Here is a 21,538-nt window from a genome sequence, read left to right as displayed (position 1 = left end):
AAAACAATCCAGCATGTTTTTGTATGTGTTGAGAAAGATTTCAGTTAATAATTATTGGGGAGAAAGCTTGATATTGTGCTAATAATGTTACTTGGGTCTGTAAAAAATAAATTTTTTGGCCAGCCATCTTTTTCTTTGAGTAAATTTATGTTAATTATGATAATAATATATTAGAGCTGTCTTATTCTACTTGATATATGAATTATGCTTATTTTCTTTTTAAATTTCTAGATGAAGCGTTCTGTCAGCCACCCTGGTTCTTGCAGTTCAGAGAGGTAAAATAACCTTTTCTTCTGACCAAGTTCTCTCAAAATTATACCTACTTTGGGAACTTCTTTGGGTCTTTAACATAAAGTGGAATGTAAACTCTGTATGGGCAAAGTCTGGTTCTGATTTGCTCAGCATTATTTCTCTTAGTGCTTAGTATAGGGTCTGGCCCCAGTAGGTAGTAGGTAAAGAAAAAAAATGAGTGAATAAATTAGTCAGCAAGGTAAGCACCTTGCCAGCTATCATACTTTTTTTAGATGTAAATTATGTCCAACGATGGTTAATAGAAATCCATTTTTGATGTATTAAGGCTCCAAGCTTAGGCTTATTTTACTACAGTTTTTTATAGCATCATATATTCATGCTGAGCTGTTGTTATAATAGGAGCTAAGGTGTTACTGAAAAGAGAGAAAAACTATTGATATTTTAAAGTATTTAAAATATTTTAAAATATTTTAAAGTATTCATATCAACACATTTAAAAAATTTACGTTCTAGATCCTGCCAATATCCCAGCCTATTTATCTTGGTAGGTAACATTCTTTTAAGTTGCTATGGTTGTCTTATTATGGTTGTCTTTGGAAAATGATGAAATTATAGTGACATTAGCATTTATTTCTCTACATCAATATAGGGGTAGGGGAAAAAAAAGGTTATTGTAGGATTATATGAAATCACATGTGTGAAACATTAGAAAATTGTAAAGCACTATAGAATTAATCTTTCATTCAGTAAACATCTATTGAGTGCCTACCAAAAGAAAAAAAAGTGCTAACTGAACCCCCTTATTATTTTGTCACTTTATTTTTCCCTCTGATGGTTATGTAATTGATTGAACTGTTATGTGCTGAGAGGAGTCCAGTGATGTGTGTATCTAATCCTATTAGGGAATGAAGAGTTTCATCAACTGAATTTTCCAGAAAAATAAAAGCTTGATTCCTTTAACAAACTTTTATCTTGATGACAGAATTTTTTTGACCTGTATTTTATCCTTTCTACCTTATTAAATAAGATATAATAAGAATTTTTAAACTTTTTTTTTTTTTTGATGAATCAAAATTGTCATTAAGAACAGTAATGTTGGGCTGTCATCCAGTGGTAGTTGAGGTGCTGTTGAGTGGTGGTGATTTGCTTCTGTGTTGAATTTTTTAGGTTGATTTTTCTAGTTTTCTGGTTTTCCAGACTGATTTTTTTAAAACTAGTTTTCCTAGCCTCCATTTGCCGTCTTTATCCGCTCTTGTTGCTCTCAGTGAGTTGGCTTCTAGCGTGCTCCCACGCTGCTTGCCCGTCCCCTTCGCTCTGCTGTTTTAGATTGGCTATGGATGACGCTAGATGCATGCACTTGTGAAATCCATAACTTTTAGTTTTTAAACACTTGTTAACCATCTGATATGTTTACTCTTTAGCTGGACCTTCCTCTATAAAAGAAATCACTTCTTCATTGTACCTCTTTTCCTTTTAATTTGGCTCAGAGGCTGTATTCCCCAGCTTACCAACTAGATTCTAAATGATTTAACTTGTTTGTGGCCTGATCTCTGAAGGAGTAGAATGTTGCTAAAATAGAACTTTGGGTATTAAAATAGTTCTTCTTTCATTTAAAGAGAAGTCATTGAAAACTGCAGTTGAGGGTGTTTTCATTTGTTGAAGTCCTTAAAATTTAATGCTTTTTATTTAACTTGCAGGAGTAGCCACTCTATAAAAGAAACAGTGTCTACACTTCACCGACTCTCCCAGCGGCGCCGAAGAACCTACTCAGATACAGACTCTTGTAATGATGTTCCTCTCGAAGACCCAGATAGTAAGTTAGAAGGGCTGTGTCTCTCCCTTTGGCCTATTCAGCAAAATTGGTGTGGGGCTCTGTAATTGTTGAAATGAAGGATACTGACAGTGAACAATGTACTTTGCCCGTGAATTCAGAGCTAAGCAACTAGCACACAATCAACAGAAGCTCTTATATCCTCTTACAGTCAGTCACCTTTGTTATTAGGAAGTACTAAGTATCTCTTTGTAAGTACCATATCTTAGATTTATATATGTAATATCAAAATCTTTTACTCCCACTGCATTTTAGTAATCTCTTAGTAATTTATATTCCCATTGTGTTTGCATTTAAAAAACATGTTAGAAGAAAGCATAAATTGTAGGTAGGATTCTAGAGGAGAATAAAGGCAAGTTCTAAGTTCAAAGAAAAAAAATCAGCATTGTTACTTAAAGAATTTGAAATGGCCAAGGACAATAATTTTTTCTGGTGGTGGTGATGAATTATAATAACATTTATCCCTGAACCTTTTCTTCCTTATTATTAAAGAGTCAGCATACTGTGATTGAATACTTTAGGAAAGGTTTTGTGATTTATGTTAAAATTTAATTATTTTTCTCTTCAGAGAAAAAGCTTTGAAAGTCAGTCAGAACATCTACTTCGACAGTAGTGACCATGATTTTCAGTGAATGCAAATATGGTATTATTATTACAACTCCATTAATAGACTTTTGCTTTTCAGAGTCTTTACTATTGCCCATGAAACGTGGGATAGAAATTACATACAGTTCTCAATTAAGCAACAGATTGTGTTCCAAGAGTTTATTTGTAAGTCAGCTGTTTGGAACAAGATTTTATTTCCCTTATGGAAATGACATGGTGAATGGTGGTTAAATTCTTTAGATGGCCTAGAAGAGCCCGGCTAATTTATAGTGTGGCTGGAATGGGACTAAACAATGGTGTTGGATTTCTAGTATTTGAATATATTGAAAACGTTGTATAAAATAGAGTTGCTTTACTTAACCAGAAGGTTAAACAGATTTAATTAGTGGAGAAATGTAAAGTTCATGAAAATGGTTGAGATTCTAAAGGGGACTGCTGGTCATTTTCAGATTTTTAGAAGTTGATGGCATTTTTTTTTTTTTTTTCGGTACACGGGCCTCTCACTGTCGTGGGCCTCTCCCGTTGCAGAGCACAGGCTCTGGACGCGCAGGCTCAGCGGCCATGGCTCACGGGCCCAGCCGCTCCGCGGCATGTGGGATCTTCCCAGACTGGGGCACGAACCCGTGTCCCCTGCATCGACAGGCCCCACTGCGCCACCAGTGAAGCCCGGCATTTTTTTAAAAAATAAATTTATTTATTTATATTTGGCTGTGTTGGGTCTTTGGTGCTGTGTGTGGGCTTTCTTTAGTTGAGGCGAGCGGGGTCTACTCTTCGTTGTGGTGCATGGGCTTCTCATTGCGGTGGCTTCTCTTGTTGTGGCGCGCAGGCTCTAGGCGCCTGGGCTTCAGTAGTTGTGGCACGTGGGCTCACTAGTTGTGGCTCACGGGCTCTAGAGTGCAGGCTCAGTAGGTGTGGTGCACAGGCTTAGTTGCTCTGCGGCATGTGGGATCTTCCCGGACCAGGGCTCAAACCCATGTCCCCTGCATTGGCAGGGGGATTCTGAACCACCGCGCCACCAGGGAAGCCTGCATTTTTTTTTTTAATGCCCATTTTTCTTACAGAACTAATCTATTTATTGATATAGAACACTATGCTCATTATCATTTTGAATATAAGTTGGGGCAATGAGTAAAGAAATGAAAGAAGGAAAAGGATTGAGTGTTGAAAGGGGTTGGGAGAAACTTTCCTGGGCCAATTTACTAGATCTTGGAAGTGATAAGAAAAAGAGGAAAATGGTTAAAGAGCTTAAGTATGGGAAAAAATGTCACCTGGGGCAGGTAACATACATTCTGATTTACCTTGCTCTTTCTGCCTTTCATACATGACCCTTTTCATCCAGAGCTTATGAAAGAGTTCTATTCTGCCTTGTACTTTTTTTTAGATGCCATTTCTTTTTTTAAATTTTGTGGCTGCGTTGGGTCTTCGTTGCTGCACACAGGCTTTCCCTAGTTGCGGTGAGTGGGGGCTACTCTTCGTTGTGGTGCGGGGGCTTCTCATTGCGGTGGTTTCTCTTGTTGTGGAGCATGGGCTCTAGGTGCGTGGGCTCAGTAGTTGCAGCACACGGGCTCAGTAGTTGCGACACCAGGCCCTAGAGCGCGTGGGCTTCAGTAGTTGTGGCACACAGGCTCAGTAGTTGTGGCTTGCGGGCTTAGTTGCTCTGCGGCATGTGGGATCTTCCTGGACCAGGGCTCAAACCCGTGTCCCCTGCATTGGCAGGTGGATCCTTAACCACTGCGCCACCAGGGAAGTCCTGCCATTTCTTTTTTTTAAGGGCGTCATTTTCATTGGTTATAGCTAAATTAATTATTTTAAAGCCAGCCATTTTCCTTAGCTCTCTTCTCTTTTAGGCACTCTGGTTCTGAATTTTTTTTTTTTTTTTTTTTTTGCCCGTAATCAATACTTTATTGAAGAACTGACACCAAAATAGGAGAGCACTGTTGTATACCTTACAAAATTAAACATAATTACATTATCTTGGTAGATTAACTGGAATTACTGAACTGATAAGGCTTTCTGTGATAGAACACAAATTCAGGAAGTTGTGTGGATCTCGGTGTTGCTTTCTTCTAAATGAACACCCTTCTGTGAGTCTGGCCTTTCCTCCTGTCGGCTGGCACAACACGGTTGAACAACCTACACAAAGCACCACTGCCTGAGCATGGCTGTAAACCGTGGTAATCTTGTAGCAGCCTGGACGTGTTACATCCATAAAATAAGAATTTGGACTTTGAACCAGCCGTTTCTTTCTATGTTTTTTCTTTTCCTCTTCCAAGGAAGGATGCAGTAAATCTCTAGCTAAAGGCAAGGCATGTTGATCCTTTCGCAAGCCCAGCCCGTGCAGATCTCTAAGGCGACACCCCTAGCGAGCCTGGTTCTGAATTTTTTTTTTTTTTTTTTGCTGTACGCAGGCCTCTCGCAGGCCTCTCACTGTTGTGGCCTCTCCCGTTGCGGTCCGGACCCGCAGGCTCAGCGGCCGTAGCTCATGGGCCCAGCCGCTCCGCTGCATGTGGAATCTTCCCAGACCGGAGCACAAACCCATGTCCCCTGCATCGGCAGGCGGACTCTCAACCACTGCGCCACCAGGGAAGCCCTGGTTCTGAATTTTTGAAAACTGTTTTTATAAGATCTCAGTGTAAATATTCCACTTAACATCCCCTAATTTAGCTGTTAAGGAGGGTAACAAAATTAGTTACACACACACACACCCATACATGCATTAATGTTTATATACACAGGCGTTAATATTTTTATACATACATATATCTCACCTCTCTAGAACTTTTTAAAATTGGCAAGTGTAGGGTAGGCCAGAGTTTTATCCTTAGATTTCCTTCTGTTTATCCTAAAGTTTAGTGCCCCAGTTAGTTGACAAAGCAGAGACTGAATTAGTGCTCTTTCTTAGAAAGTATGTTCTGCAAATTAGCAATCTTAGTTGAAAGTCTTTATTGCAGCATATTCTTTTTCTTGAGATATGCAGCTGCTTCTACTTTTATTAACTAGATTTTTTAAAATTATAAAAGTAATAAATGTTCATGCTAAATTAAAAAAATATGTACATGTGAAAGTGAATAGGACCATGCCAGTGTGTTTGATGTGCTCACTTGGCAGCTGCAGTGATAGTTTTGTGAGCTGCATCCCAAATGGAGATATGAGAACTTTCACTGTGACATACCTTGTCAGCTTTCCTCAGAAAGTCTTGTGATGCTTTGCTGTATACCTAAAACTAACACAACATGGTAAATCAACTATACTCCAATAAAATTAAAATATTAAAAAAAAAAAGAAAGAAAGAGAAAGTCTTGTGATGAAAAGAGCAAGACCTGAATTAGTTCCAGTTCTGTTATTGTGTGATTCTTGGGTTAGGCCTGTAATCTTTTTTGGGACTTGGTTTCTTTGCCTAGAAAATGAGGAGGATACCAACAGCATTAAAACAATCAGGTTGGAAAAGCGATAGTTAAGAAAGACTAAATTCAATTCAACAAATACTTATTGGCTGCTCATGTGTGCCAACCTTGGTTCTAGCAATGAACAAAACAAGTATCTCTCCTTCAGATAGTTTTATAATTTCTCAAGAACTCTGAAGTTTCTCCTTACAACTGCCAGTACTAGAAAAGTTACATTTTTACTCTTAAACAAACCATCAAAAAGTTAGCAGGAAGCTAAAGGAATTTCATGTCCCTGAATAGGAAATATTCTTTCATGGAGGACTGGAGTTAATATTGATAGGATGTTTAACCTTTTAATCAATTTCTTAATAGGACCTGTTCACTGTTCCAGAAATACACTTAATGGAGATTTGGCATCAGCAACCATTCCTGAAGAAAGCAGACTTATGGCCAAAAAAAAATCTGAATCGGAAGATCCTCTTCCATCCTTCTCTTCCTGAGGAAACGGAAGTGTCCAACTTCCTCTAAGTATTGCTATGCAAAAGCTGCTGTAATTAAACTATGTTATAGGGAGTAATTTTTCCCTTAGGATTTCTCTGCACTTTATAGAATATTGTAAAACAAACAAACAAAAAACAACCCACATACCTTTGAAGTGTATTTTATCTTTATATAGTTTATTTGCAAGAGTATTTTCCTAATAACTTCACAGTATGAATGTGCATCTTTTTTTTTTTGAACAAATGATGGTGTAACATTTTGACATCTGTAAGGACAAATGTAGATATTTTTCTAAAATACTGTGAGGGACTGACATCTTAGTCAGTGTGTATTGTAGTTTATAAACATGAAATCTTATAAACCTAAGGTTTCAGTTTGACAGAAGTGTGATATATGTAACTTGTGCCATGGACCAAATGGTCACTTTACCCCAGGTGAAAGTGAGTTACGGTCGCAGCTTGATGGTGTTTGTATTATATTCCTTTAAGCAAAAAGGAAACATTTAATATTCGAAATATTTTTACCCCAAATACCATGACATTGAGGATTTTTTAAAAACGAGATTGTGCTGTCCTTTGTATATGAAGTTGACACTACTGATTTATCAATACCAAATATTGGGTTAAAGTATTTAATTTTTACTTATTTATTTTTCTGTTGCATCAGAAAAAATGATTGCATCCTAACTTTTATGACCTACCAAATTTAAGATGTGTATACCTTGTTATTTACATTGTTCTAGAAAAGAGGTTAATATTGTAGTGACCTTGCTCACTTCCACCAGAGAAATAAATGACTTGCAGTGGAAGACGATTTTAGTACTTTTTTCTGAAAATAGACGTAAGCTGCTGTTGTAAGGTATTAATGTTTGCAGCTCTTTAGAATATCTAGACATTTTTTATTTATGAATACTTATAAAAAAGGAATCTGTCAAGGTGACTGCCCTACATAACTTGAGAATGGCATTATTTAATTAAAGAACAAATAGCATTTTTTGGTAGTGCCTGTCCATACCTATTGTCAGTGTTTGCTTTGTAAACTGTTTTTTCAGTTCACTTTGGAGTGATGGTTTTGTCCAAGGTTTTGGATGAGGAGCACTTTAAAACAAACTGGTTTGGTGTTTTTAAGTTAATCATATGTTTAATAAATATGTGGTTTTTTCATTCAAACTCATCATATAATACATTGTATTTTTTACATTTATTGATAGTTTGTCTAATCTTTATCAAGTGGTAATAATATTCTTTATTGCTTTGATTTTGTTTGTATCTTTGGACCTCATAGTAAATACACGAATTAGGCATATTTTTAGCTTTTTTGCCTGTGAGCTTAGAATAGTGCGTCCTGTTCATTTTAAATTTCTCTTGTAAGTTTATGTGAGAATTTTTTTAAAAGAATTAATATTTGGTATTTCCTTATTAAAATAAGTCTGTAGTTATAGGCTTTCTTCCTTAAGTTTAAAATGGACATAAACAATCTATATACATTAATATACATTTAGATTAACTCTATGCTACTCAAAGTATTTGTGATTTTAAATAGCACACAGGTCATTAGACTATATTAAGAAGAATCTTTCTGCTCCTGTTATACTTCATATGTCTGATTTGAGAAAAAAGAAGTTTGATAATGTAAGTTTTCATGTTGAGCGAGTAATCAGATTTTTTGCTGCTTCTATTTTTTTATTTTTTATTTTTTGTAGTAAGAATGAGTGGTGATAAGACTCTGAAGGTCAAGGTGGTACTAATTGTGGGAGTTTTTCTGGTAGTTTTTTTTTGAACCAGTATGTTTATAATGAAAACACTATAACAAAGCTTTTGAACTCATGGAAAATAAATCCATTTTCTATTGCTTTATCAAAAAATATGAGTTCCTGAACAGTTTCCTGTAAATATCTTAAAAAATAAAATACTGTTATTTCTGGTTCATATCATTTTTTTCTCCTTGAAGCAGGTCCTTTGAAAAAGTTTGCTATATTCCTAAATATGGCTTTTATTGTGACTGGAACCACCTTTTCTCCCTTAGGAACCAACACATTTGTGAAATCATTTTTTTTTTTTAGGGGATATCAATGTATCATGAATTACATCTAGGTTTTTGATCAGTGAGTTGGTAGCATGAAGCAACCTGTAAAGCTTCAGGGAACCTTGCATTTTGAGGAGCCCAGTGTATTTTCAAGTGTGCCTGACTTTTCTGAATTTTAAGAAAAAGATGAACCAAATAAGAACAATTTCATAAGAATTTTAGTTTTTCAGGACTTTCTGTAATGTATAACTGTTGGTTCTTGTTTTGCTTTATCTAGGCCATGGGGTTATTGAGAAATTTAGAGACTCTTGGTATATCAGTGATCTTCTAAGCAGAGCTAGTACTTGCTTTACTTTTCAAGTACCTGGTTTGTGTTGTGTGGGAATCCAAGACTTCTATGATTAAAACAACTTTGATGAGAATTCTTTTGTAAATGGACCAAATTTGAACTTTGTTATATTACACTGAATTATTGTGTTATCTTTAATCAGGATAAGTCCAGAAATGGATGCTATTGCTTAAGCTTAAATTTCAAGGCAAGAGATAAAGTATCTTCATTTTGACTGTCGCCATGGAACTTCACCCTGAATTGTAGATTTTCCACTGTGTGTTATTATACTAAGTGTTTAGAAATTATCATAAGATCTCAGGAAATGTATCCTTGTAATATGGCAGTATTTTATTGCTGTTTATACTGATTCCATACACATTATAGTATCATTAATCTGGACTCTACCAATTCTTCACTTTTATTAAATGAAGTGCCTCTGGGTCTGTCGTTTGCTCCTGCCACTTGGCGCAGAGGGAATATCCTGGCCTGTAAGAAAGCCTGGTTAGGCTGCGGGAGCTCCTTTGAGGAGGTCTCTCTGTGAATAGCCCTGGTGGGGTAAGTAATTGTAGCTGGTAGATAGGGCTTCCTTCTCATGCTTTCCAGTTCCACAATCCTCCTTTCTTTGAATTCATACTGAATTTGTAAGTTTGAATTCTTTTCTTTTTTTAAAAAGTAGCTTTCTTTTTACTAAAGTAATTCATGCACATAATTTAAAAGCTCAAGTAGAAGTGCAAGGCTTATAATGAAAAGGAGTAGTTCCTCCTCTTAGAGCCATGGAGACAAGTACTTTTAGCTCTTAGTGGTTTGTTCTAGTATTTACCTTCCTTGAAAATGTTTTATTACGCTTTCTTGATTTGTCCATTTTAAAAATGATTTTTTGAATTCCTTTTATGGCAGGCAGGATTACTTTGCTTATATCCTCACCTCCCCCACCCCTCCCAATGTAGATTAATCACAACTTTTTTGTTAAATCAATAGATACAAATGTTGTTTATTGATCATTATCAATTATTTCCTATCATTGTTTCCTTTCTACTAGAATCTTATTTTTCCTTGAATTACAATAATAATTTCCTGACTTTAAAATTTGCTTAGTTTTTAATATACCTGTCACGATGAGTATCCAAAGGCTTAAATGCTAAAAAACATTAGATAATCCATCAGTTCCTTTTTTTTTTCCTTTTCCCTTTGGCGACATTTTTTCCACAGTCCTTCATCTTCTGCCATCTGGACCATTGCTCTCCAGACCCGTGCATGGCTTGGTGGTCATTCTGGGATCCCTTTGTTTTTCAGTCTCATGTTGGATCTCCTGTTTATTGGATCTTTTTTCTTGATTTACTGTACTTTTTTTTGCCAAAGTATATCCACTATCAAAAACTTCCTGGGAAAAGGTGCATGAGAGGTAAAGATTTTGAGGCTTTACAGGTCTGAAAATGTCTCTACTCTTGATAGATTGGTAGTTTGGAGTCTCTGTTGAAAATAATTTTCTCTTAGAATGTTAAAGGCAGTGCTCCATTGTCTTATAGCCTTCATGATTCCTGTGGGACCTGTTTTTACACTCTGGAAGCTTTTAAGAGCTTCTCTTTATGCCCAACATTTCATGAGGATGTGTGGGTCTTTATTCATTCAGGTTGATGGGTACTTGACTTGGTGGAATCTTTCGATTTGCAGACTTGTCTACTTCAATTCTGGGAAACATTTTGTGTTATCTTTTTGATAATTTTCTCCATCCTGTTTTTCTAGAATTCCTGTCATTTGAATGTTGGACCTCCCAGACTGATCCTCTAATTTTAAAAGAATGTTGGACGTCTAATTGATCCTCTTTTCTCTCCTAAGTTGTAGTATTGTAATTGTTCTTTTTCTGTTCCTCCAGCTCTTCTGTTGAATTTTTCTTTTAGCTGTATCTTTTAAAGTTCTAAGATATCTTTTTTCTCTGTTCCATTTTTATGAGGATGACTATGGGTGTTTTCCTCATGTCTTTCCTGTTTCCTGCATTGTTTCCTGTTCTGTTTGTTTTGGATTGTGTCTTCCATTCTGAAGGCTTCCTTAGAAAGTTGGAGAGGTTATCCATTCATATTAAGAATTAGGTACTAAAAAGCTGACTCCATAGTTCCTTATGTGTGGGCTGGGTTTATCAGTTATCTGCCTCAGGCAGAGAGCTGGCCTTTTGTCTTGGAGTTCCCTAAATTTCAGAGGAGGTCTTTTCTTTGGAGCTATTCAGTTTCCCTGGGAAGGATTCCTCATTGTAGCAGCAGGGTGGGAAAAAAGGGCTGAGGACTCCACAGTTTGTATGTGGTTTTTTACTTACTTAATCCTTCTATTTTCGGCCTCCACATACCCTGCCCCACCCCACTGCAGTCGTCTTCTATGTTTGGTGACCCTCAGCTTCAGTTTCTCCAGTGGATGGAGTTTGGGGGTGGGTGGGTTGTCTGGCTGTGGAGAGTGGGGAGAGGACCTGGGGTCCAGTTGCCCATTTTATAGACATCTAGTCCTAATTTCAGCCCTATACCTCATCCCCTTTTTCTGCAGCACCTGCTACTTCCAGGTTCTGAACTTGTTACGTGTTTGGTTGAGTGTATTGGCTCCTCTCTTCTGGGTACATAGGCTTTAACTTCCTCTACTCTGCTAGGTTAGTTATCACACCTCCTCCTGGATTTTATTTTTATAAACTTGTTGAAATCTCATGGCTATGTAGTCTGTTCTGACATGTTGGTCAGTCTACTATATTTAACTGGAAGTCTAGGTTTAAGTTGTAATAATGTGTATAAAATTGTAGTAAGTATTATTCTGTAATTCATTCTTTCCACTCTCTAATGATTTTCAATTAATATGGTTTTACTATATTACCTACCTCATAGGGTTGTTGTGAGGATTAGAAGAATCAATACATATGAAGCACTTAGACCAGTGCCTGGCACATAGTATGTGTTAATAAGTATTAGCTATTATAAATATTGTTACCATTATTATTAGTAGTACTATCACTCTTAATTCAATAACCCACTTAGACTTGAATAAAGATGTTTTCACCAAAGGAAGAGTTATTGATACATGAGAAAATCTAGTGTTTGATATTATTATTATTGTTTTTTTTAAGATTTCTTTTATGTGGACCATTGTTAAAGTCTTTATTGAATTTATTACAGTTTTGCTTCTGCTTTATGTTTTGGCTTTTTGGCCACAAGGCATGTGGGATCTTAGCTCCTCAACCAGGGATCAAACCCCTTGCATTGGAAGGCGTAGTCTTCACCACTGGACCGCCAGGGAATTCTCTAGTGTTTGATATTATTGACCCTGCATTTAACTAGACTTCACATGAAATGCTCAGGTTAAATGTTTTTAAGACACATTAAAGCCTTAAAAATCCAATCAGTAATAGTTGGGCTAAAAGTTTCAAAAGCATATAATAACAATTTTGATGTGCTTTTAAGCTTTATTGGTATTGAGTTTTATTTTAATCATCTAAATATGAAGTATAAAAAACAGAATTAAGGAGGTGATGTTTATATGCCTTACAGCCAGTAGATGAGATACTCTGAATATATAGAGTATAGAAGTAGAGAAATAGTAGACTCCAGTCACTGCACCTATGACCTAGTGAATGTTTGTATACTTTTCAGAAAATGTTATGAACTTATATAAAGCAGAATGTGTGCATTTGCTCAATTATTTTAAGTATCGTCTTTGTGTCTGGATTAAGAGTGTATATGATAACACTGAATACTAATTTTTAGAGGTGAAATGTGAGTAGGTGCTCACTTTACTCTTCTTATGGATATTAAGTTGCATACTTCGGGGAAGGGGATTTTTATTTGTAAGGAGGTTTGCATTCTCTCTCACTAGAGTCCCATGGTTGTGACAAAGGGCTGTAAATATCAGTACACTAGAGATGCTAGAAATTTTTCTACAAAAGAGTGGCCAGTTGCTTAGTGTGAATAAACCTCTTTGCAAATTACCAGGATGACTTTGGTAGGACAGATGAAACAGGTAGTCATGGGCAGGGTCAAACAGTGCCTGCTATTAGCTTGATGCTGGCATTTCCCCCTCCCTAGATGTAAATATATTATTTTTATGATGTCTCATTATTTGCTTTGATATTTCATCTCTGGAACTTTAATGTCTACATCTTTAGAGCCCTTATGCTGCCTCTTTCCCAAATGCAGCAACTAATCTAGTATATTTTCATAGGATGGAACTTCCCCCTTCTGTCCTGTAATGTGCACCCCTTCCCCCCAAATAGTCTTTTGCTGGTCTCTTTGATAATAAAACACTTACTATGGGCCAGTTGCATTACCTCAATTTAGCTTCGTAACAAGGATGTTAAAGTACAAGAATACAAGAGCAACCAGGATACACAGAACCAAGATTAACTCACGTGCGATTGATTAGAATGGTAAATATTTTGTAACTATATCCTGAAACACTTAAGTGTTTAAATTACCTCTTCATTTAGTATTTTAGTTCATATGCTTCTGGTCTAACATTAGTTGCTGAATAAATAACTAACCTGGAATTTATAAAATCCAGAACTTATGGAAGGGAGGATTATGTTTTGATTAATTTGATAGATAAATGCATTAATATACAGGAATATTAACAAATTAAGTAATTCCTTTGACATTAGTGAGGGGTAATATACTCAGAATACCAAAGTTGAATAAAATACATGACTCTGTAATGAATTTCCTCCTTAGTGTCAGAGTGAGAGGAGGATGCTGTTGATAGTTGTGCTGTTGAAAGTTGTCACAAAGACTGTTTCACCCACTTAAATCTCAATATAAAGTATATTACCAGATTTGGTAGCATGGGGACAGTTAAGAGCAAAGGAGAGAGAATAGTGTCATGAAAGGATCCATGGCTGTCAGGAGCTATACCCACACTCTTTTCTTTCCCACCCTCTTTTGGTATTAGTAGGCAGAGGTGGTCATCTTGGATGAGATGTAGCAGTTTAGGAATGAAGAATAATGAAGAGTACTTATGTGTAGTGAAAAGGAGGGGACCTCGGAAAGCATTTCAGTCCCGCTCAGTGCCATCATCTTTCTGTCTCAGTACTCTGGACTTCAGACTCTGAGAGAGCTGGGTTATTCCCCCGATTCCTCTTATTTTTTTTTTTTTTAAAGCTGTACCTGAATATATTCTCTTTACTAAGTAATCATTTAGACAGTGTGAATAAAGTGAAAGTTCACCTTGTCAACCCCGCTTTCCCAGGGGTAACCACTCTTCTGCTACGTGCCCTTCCAGACCTTTCCTCTACGCGTTGACTTTTGTTTTATGTAAGTGTGACTTTTATTTTATGCAGTCATTCAGATACCCTCATCAAAAGCAAGGTGGTTAAGTAAACAGTGGCACATCTATGTGGTGCAGCTGGTAATAAAGGAGAAGATGACTCTACATATCTTTATAAGTATGTCTTCTGTGTGACAGTAGAATAATTCTGACCGCTGCCATTCCTGACCTGACATTCTAACTCTTTTATTTCCTTTTAACCCTTCTATGCAAGGAACTATGAATTGATGGCTTTTTCTAGATAGCCAGAATGAGGCCATTTTCTTTTGAAAGTAATCCTGGTGTTTCTAGTGCTTTTCTTTAATTGTGTGTGTGAGTGTGTGTGCGTACAGTTCTGTACGCATGTTTTTTTGGTTGTGGACAATGCAACTTGGAACCATTTTGTTTTGAGATATGTTTAGTTATTTATGTTTAGTTTTACAATTGATTTTACAAGTTGAGTTACAAAGGTTAAAATAAGATTGCTGTAGAAGCTACCATTACTTGGTCAAAATAGAGTTGTGTTTTTTGTTTGTTTGGCAGCAATCAAAAGTGGCCTAGAGATGGTAAAAGTTAAGCGTCTAGATTTCTCTCTTGGAATGTGTACATGATTAAAAACCTTTAGTTGCCAAATTTGTATGGTAAATGAGCATACAACAAAATACCTTTTAAGTCTTACCATCAGAATCAGACTCTGTACTTAAATTAAATAGGAAATTTCTATACTTGCCCTTTTCCTGTGGCATTTGTGGTTACTAGGTTATACAAGTGTTTCAGCATGCCTTCAGAACTGGCATACCCAGACGATTGTTGAGAGCTCCTTGTCGTGACACCCCATCTTGGGTGAGGCCTTAGAATACAAGTCATATATACAACTCCTATTTGACTTTATTATTTTGTTTGTTTTCTTGGTTTGCGGTTGTTGGCCAGAAAGAAGTGTGAGGCAGTAAATACCTGTGGTTTAACGTACCTGACCATTGGCACACTGTCTTTTTGGGTTTTTTTCCTTCTATGCCAACTCTGCTCAGTTAGTTCTGGCTTTCCGGGATTCTAAGTTTGAGGCTAGGGTCAGCAGAGAGTGACCTACCTACTTGATTAATGATGTCTGCCGTGGGCTTGGTGGGGAAGGTGTGGGAATGGTGGCAAGGATATTCTGTCATCCAGAATATAGGGCAATGATTATGGTCTGACTCTGCAGAATTTTGCTAGATTACATTTTCAAGCACTCACAATAAACCAAGTTGAACAACTCATAATTGATTCCCTGTTTTCAGTTTGCACTATCACACTAGGGTGAACTTAATCATGTGTATATATATATATATATATTTTTTTTTTTTTTTTTTTTTTTTTTTTTTGCTGTACGCGGGCCTCTCACTGCTGTGACCTCTCCCGCTGCGGAGCACAGGCTCCGGATGCGCAGGCTCAGCGGCCATGGCCCACGGGCCCAGCTGCTCCGCGGCGCGAACTCGCGTCCCCTGCATCGGCAGGCGGACTCTCAACCACTGCGCCACCAGGGAAGCCCATGTGTATATATTTTTAAATGGAAACAAAAATAACCCATCATCTCTGTATTCAGACCAAGTGTATATGTGTGCATGAGTAATGCACACCATTAACTTATTAGCAGTGCCTTTGTGAATTCGAAGACCTTTGCAACCTTGATGTGGTGCTCAGGGAAAAAAGTGCCATACTTTAAAAAAACTTTAAAAAGTATCAGTTTAGGAAGTGAAATTCTATAGCATACCAGTGCTTTGCATGTGTCACCTTTTGCATTTAGATCACCCTTAGTCATCACTTGAGAGAAGAGTTTTAGTTCATTTGTGGTTTTGCGTAAGTAGCAAACCTCCTTAGACAAGTTGCCCTTCTTTCTCCTTGCTGTGTTTTTAAAATACAGGCCGTGACTTTTGGGGGGAGAGTGTACAGACTGCAAGTTTTCTTTCTTGCTTTTGTGAATCAGGCTACGTTGGCCGCACAGTGTCCTTAAATTTGCCTTAAGTCATGAAGCCTAGCAAAATGTACCTACCAATGACCTATCATTTTTCGTCCTCATAACAGTTTCTTTGGGGGGACATGTGACTTCCTCAGCTATAATGTTTGCATCTGTCACTGTCAGATTTGACACCTGCAGGTGTTTTTCTTTCTTTTGGGAGTAAAGGAATGGATATAATTTTTTAGATGATGTTTTTAAGTTCAAGTCTCTAGCTTGCTCTAGAGACAGTAAAAGACGCATGATGTGATTTTTTTGCCCTCTGTCAAAATTCTGTGTTATCTCAACCTTTTCTTTTTACGAGCTCTGAGGAAATCATGGCTGTATGTTATAAAAATCATGGTTGAATGTTACTAAAATCATGGTTGAATGTTCAAAGTAAGTTTCTAAGAGCTGTCCAATATTACCTGTAATTAGCCAAAGAGAAAGTCATATGAACTTTTCCAATTCTAACTTTCCTTTTTTTTTCTTATTCACTCTATTTTATCTTTTCCTCTATTTTTTAATGGCTCATACAAAATAGAGGTTTTTTTTTTTTTAGATTGAGGTATAATTGACATATAACGTTATATTAGTTGCAGGTGTACAACAGGATTTGATATTTGTAACTTTTTCTCCCATTTTGATTGATGGTTATAGAGTCCCCCAAAATAGCCTCCTCAGTATCTCCATATTTGGTGGACTCTTCTGGAAAATGAATTACTTGGAAAGAGTGGGGAGTTATTGGAGGCATCTAGATTTAGGATAGGGTATATATTTATCCACCTCTTCAAAAAATTTTGTTCAGTCAGTATTGACTACTTACTAAGCACTATGTTGCTAGTATTCATCTTTGCTTTCTAATTCTCCAGTGTACTTAAAAACTCACTGTTTTATTTTTAATAGTTGAGATAAATTGACTATCTTAACTACAGTTGGCTTTCCTAAATGTTTACTTTTTTAGTTAGCTAGTTGAATAGTATTATTCACATTTGCACACTAACATAAATAAGCATTAGAAAATATCATGATTGTTTTAAATAGCTTTTTGTGTGCATAAATATTATTGGAAACATAAACACATGGTTTATTTTATTTTATTTTTTCCTTCTAAATGTCTATTTTTGGTTAGTTTTAACTAATACATATGCTTCTTGCAATAAGAGTTCGTGGGTATTTAAATGAACAGTTTGTAACTTTAGAAGTTAAATAAATTGGAAATATTGAAATTGATTGAAAAGCTAGTCTCTAAATAAACCTAGTAACCTAATAGCAAAAATAACTTTAGATTGATATAACTAAGCACTCTAATTTTGAAACATTTTCAGAATAGGATTTTTATTCCCAGGGGGAAAAATAAACTTCATTTAAAATATATGTATAATTATTTTGTGAGCATTCTTTTTCCTTCCAAATGCCAAAAGGTGTACTCGATATTTTCGTTATGAAAATCCTGCTTGTTTAAAGTATTGTAGCAATTTTAGAAATCAATAAAACTGAGGCATGTCAACACTGTGGGGAAAAATGCTTAATAAATTTGCCATGTCACTAAGAAAAATTTTGAAAATTTAAGGAAGGGTAACCTTTGCTTTAAAAAAATATATGACTACTCGTTTGCTACACACTTAAATGTAAACTCTGTTTGGCTAAGTTAAAGTCAGTGCTGTGATGTGAGAAAAGATATTAGGAGAATAACAGTTAACCTTGAAGTGGAAACATTAAGTGGATCACCTTATTTGGCGAGATCAGGGGTTCCCTACCTTGGCTGCGCATTAGAAACCCCCAGGAGCATTTAAGCTTCCTGATGCTAGGTTGACCCAGACCAATTACAGTGGTATTTTTAAAAGCTCCTCAGTAATTCCAATGGGTAGCCAGGGTTGAAGACCACTGAGCCAGGTGGAAACTCCCACTCCTAACTGTGGCATTTAAGAAGAGGTGTATATAAAAAGCATTAAAGTTTGGGACCATCATCTAACAGCGTGAAAGGCCAGACATTTTTCCAGGTTGTTCTTAGCATGGTCTGAGGATCATGAGCATCAGTGTCACTTGGGAGCTTGTTAGAAATGCAGACTCCTAGGTCCCCACCCCAGATCTGCTGAACCAGAGTCTGCGTTTGAGCAAGTGCAGGTGGTCCCTATGCACTTTAAAGTTTGAGAAGCAGTGTTGGAGGTGGTATTAGGTATATGTTGATCTTGATATACCTGGCCTTTTGCTTCTGTCTCTGGTTTTCTGTCCTAAGCAAGTAAAGACATTTTCACACAGGGTTGGAAAATGACGCTAGCAATGTGTGCTCATGTCAGCAGGTTGATAACTAAAGATGATTTTCTGATCTAGAGCACATGTGACAGAAACTGCCATCACTATCACCATTACCATCAAATTCCTCTCTCCCTAAGATGGGGAAAGAGAAAGGAACTCAAAGAATGGTCACCAGGCTGAAGGCCATGCTCTTTCAATCCCTTTCACAGCCGCCTTGTGTATTAAAGAAAAATGGGAAAGTATGGGCCTTGTAAGGATACTTCTTCATTCATACCATTACTTTGAGGATTCTTTTTTGAAAGAAAGAAATTTGAGTGAAAAAATACTCATCCTAGTCATAAACTGAAATGAATAAAACCAAACCCTCCAAGTTCTCTGAAGTAATATCTACGCAATTCCCAGCTTTCAGAAACTTCCCCTATCATGGCCGCAGTCCCCTGCCTTAAACATTTTAGGGTCTCAGCTGGTTTCCCTTTGTCTCAGCACCCACCCAGAATCCAGCTGATTGTTTTGTCAGGGTGCCTCCTTCCTTGTAGGTTGGAAAGTTTCTTTTCTGTTATTTCTTTAGGGCTCATAACATTGTTTCCACAAAGCTTTTGGCTCTGCCACCACTGTCTGTTACTATGATATCCTGGGTCAGATAAGCACCCTATTTCCTGGCTATATTGCAAATGCCAATAAAACGTTCAGTATTTCTGGCCTTAGCTTTCGGAGAAGAGGAATTGACTATGTAGGGGCCTTTTTACTGGGAGGGACCTGAAGGGATTTTGTTGTCTACCCTGCCCTGGAACTATAATGACCTGGAAGGGGAACAGAGCCCTCTTCTCCTTAAACACTCTCTGGCCATCTCACCCTCCAGCAGGATTGATTTTTGTAGTCGTGAAGGGGTGGCAAGACCACAGTGGTAAACGGAGACCTGGCTTCTAGATCCAGCTGTGCTACCAGCTGTGTGAATTTGGGCACGTTATCCGAAGGCTCTGGATCTCAGTGTACTCCACTTTCCGCTTTCCTTCTGGAGGCCTCATTCTCTTCCTTGTGGTGGTCCTTCTGCTTATCGGGACAGGGCATCTCGGTCTCCCTTCTGGTCTTGGCCAGATGGGCCTGCTGGTATCCCTTCTCTCCAGCTTGTTTGGGTTGTTTGAGGCAGGGAAGTGGGAGTAGAGAGGGGACAGCCAGCCCCCCTTATGGATGTGGGCCAGGGTTCTCAGCAGGGTGGGGAATGAGGAGTCAGGTGTCCTGACTAAAGTCTAAAAACATTGCAGTGATGTCAGATGGACTGGAGGCTGTAAACAAATAACTGGCTTCATTCCTGTTACAATTGCAGAGAATTCTGCCCCCATGTTCCTCTCTGAGGCTGAGGCTGGTGTCACAAGGTTCCCTTCACATCCCTGAGATTTCCCCTATAACTCAGGGAATTTATACCTATTATATCCTTAGCAAGGAACATTTGTCTTTGAGGCTCTGCTGGTTCAGGAGACCTTGTAGGTAAGTACAGTCGGTCTTCTGTATCCATGGGTTCCACATCCTTGGATTCAACCAACAACGGGTAGAAAATACTTGAAAAACAAAATTCCAGAAAGTTCCAAAAAGCAAAACTTGAATTTGCTGCACCAGCAAATATTTGCGTAGCATTTACATTGTATTTACAACGATTTACATAGCATTTACATTCTATTATGCATAAGTAATCTAGAGATGATTTAAAGTATACAGAAGGATGTGCTTTGGCTATATGCGAATACTACGCCATTTTATATAAGGGACTTGAGCATCTGTGGATTTTGGTATCCACTGTGGTCCTTGAACCAATCCCCGCCCCCCCAGTTCCCCGCTATACTGAGGGGCAACTGTACGCACCAACACAAGGCTTGTTAACAGAGGCCCCTCCTGGCTGAGGAAGGAGAGGAATCCCAAGCACCAGAGCCGTGAAAGTGGTTTCCAAAGTGGGGCTTATCCTCTTTTTAAGGGAGCTGTGTGTAGATACTTTTTTTTTTTCTTACATCTTTATTGGAGTATAATTGCTTTACAATGGTGTGTTAGTTTCTGCTTTATAAAAAAGGGAATCAGCTATACATATACATATGTTCCCATATCTCTTCCCTCTTGCGTCTCCTTCCCTCCCAACCCTCCCGATCCCACCCCTCCAGGCGGTCACAAAGCACCGAGCTGATCTCCCTGTGCTATGCGGCTGCTTCCCACTAGCTATCTACCTTACGTTTTGTAGTGTATATATGTCCATGCCACTCTCTCACTTTGTCACAGCTTACCCTTCCCCCTCCCCATATCCTCAAGTCCATTCTCTAGTAGGTCTGTGTCTTTATTCCTGTCTTACCCCTAGGTCCTTCATGACATTTTTCCCCCCCTAAATTCCATATATATGTGTTAGCATACGGTATTTGTCTTTCTCTTTCTGACTTCACTCTGTATGACAGACTCTAGGTCCATCTACCTCATTACAAATAGCTCAATTTCGTTTCTTTTTATAGCTGAGTAATATTCCATTGTATATATGTGCCACATCTTCTTTATCCATTCATCCAATGATGGACACTTAGGTTGTTTCCATCTCCTGGCTATTGTAAATAGAGCTGCAATGAACATTTTGGTACATGACTCTTCTTGAATTATGGTTTTCTCAGGGTATATGCCCAGTAGTGGGATTGCTGGGTCATATGGTAGTTTTATTTGTAGTTTTTTAAGGAACCTCCATACTGTTCTCCATAGTGGCTGTACCAATTCACATTCCCACCAGCAGTGCAAGAGTGTTCCCTTTTCTCCACACTCTCTCCACCATTTATTGTTTCTACATTTTTTGATGATGGCCATTCTGACTGGTATGAGATGATATCTCATTGTAGTTTTGATTTGCGTTTCTCTAATGATTAATGATGTTGAGCATTCTTTCATGTGTTTGTTGGCAGTCTGTATATCTTTGGAGAGATGTCTATTTAGGTCTTCTGCCCATTTGTGGATTGGGTTGTTTGTTTTTTTGTTATTGAGCTGCATGAGCTGCTTGTAAATTTTGGAGATTAATCCTTTGTCAGTTGCTTCATTTGCAAATATTTTCTCCCATTCTGAGGGTTTTCTTTTGGTCTTGTTTATGGTTTCCTTTG

At 37.6% G+C, this 21,538-nt stretch overlaps 2 protein-coding genes across 3 annotated transcripts in view; one reads left to right on the top strand and one right to left on the bottom strand.

Moving 5' to 3' along the window:
- Positions 1–21,538, top strand: part of PLEKHA3 (pleckstrin homology domain containing A3) — a 94,203-nt gene that overhangs the window by 16,273 nt on the left and 56,392 nt on the right. Inside the window, exons 6-8 of one of the 2 annotated variants that reach the window (XM_029224549.1) lie at positions 232–275; positions 1,950–2,065; positions 6,448–7,777. In XM_029224549.1, coding sequence (XP_029080382.1) covers positions 232–275; positions 1,950–2,065; positions 6,448–6,575 — 288 coding nt within the window. In that variant the 3' untranslated portion in view covers positions 6,576–7,777. Of the gene's footprint in view, positions 1–231; positions 276–1,949; positions 2,066–6,447; positions 7,778–21,538 lie in introns of those variants that run through there. The other variant, XM_029224550.1, reaches the window with a different exon arrangement.
- Positions 4,374–5,054, bottom strand: LOC114896517 (40S ribosomal protein S27-like). Its single transcript, XM_029224551.1, has one exon. It carries the CDS (start codon positions 4,896–4,898, stop codon positions 4,659–4,661), a length of 240 nt encoding a protein of 79 aa, XP_029080384.1. The 5' UTR covers positions 4,899–5,054; the 3' UTR covers positions 4,374–4,658.

Source organism: Monodon monoceros, unplaced genomic scaffold (genome assembly GCF_005190385.1).
Source record: "Monodon monoceros isolate NGI ecotype Baffin Bay Population unplaced genomic scaffold, NGI_Narwhal_1 Super_Scaffold_16, whole genome shotgun sequence".
Taxonomy (NCBI): domain Eukaryota; kingdom Metazoa; phylum Chordata; class Mammalia; order Artiodactyla; family Monodontidae; genus Monodon; species Monodon monoceros.
The sequence above is the reverse complement of the archived record's forward strand: the minus strand, read 5'-3'. Positions and strand labels throughout refer to the sequence as shown.

Bases quoted from the DNA above. Each gene is read 5' to 3' on its own strand.
- LOC114896517 (XM_029224551.1), bottom strand. From the start codon at position 4,898: ATGGATGTAACACGTCCAGGCTGCTACAAGATTACCACGGTTTACAGC.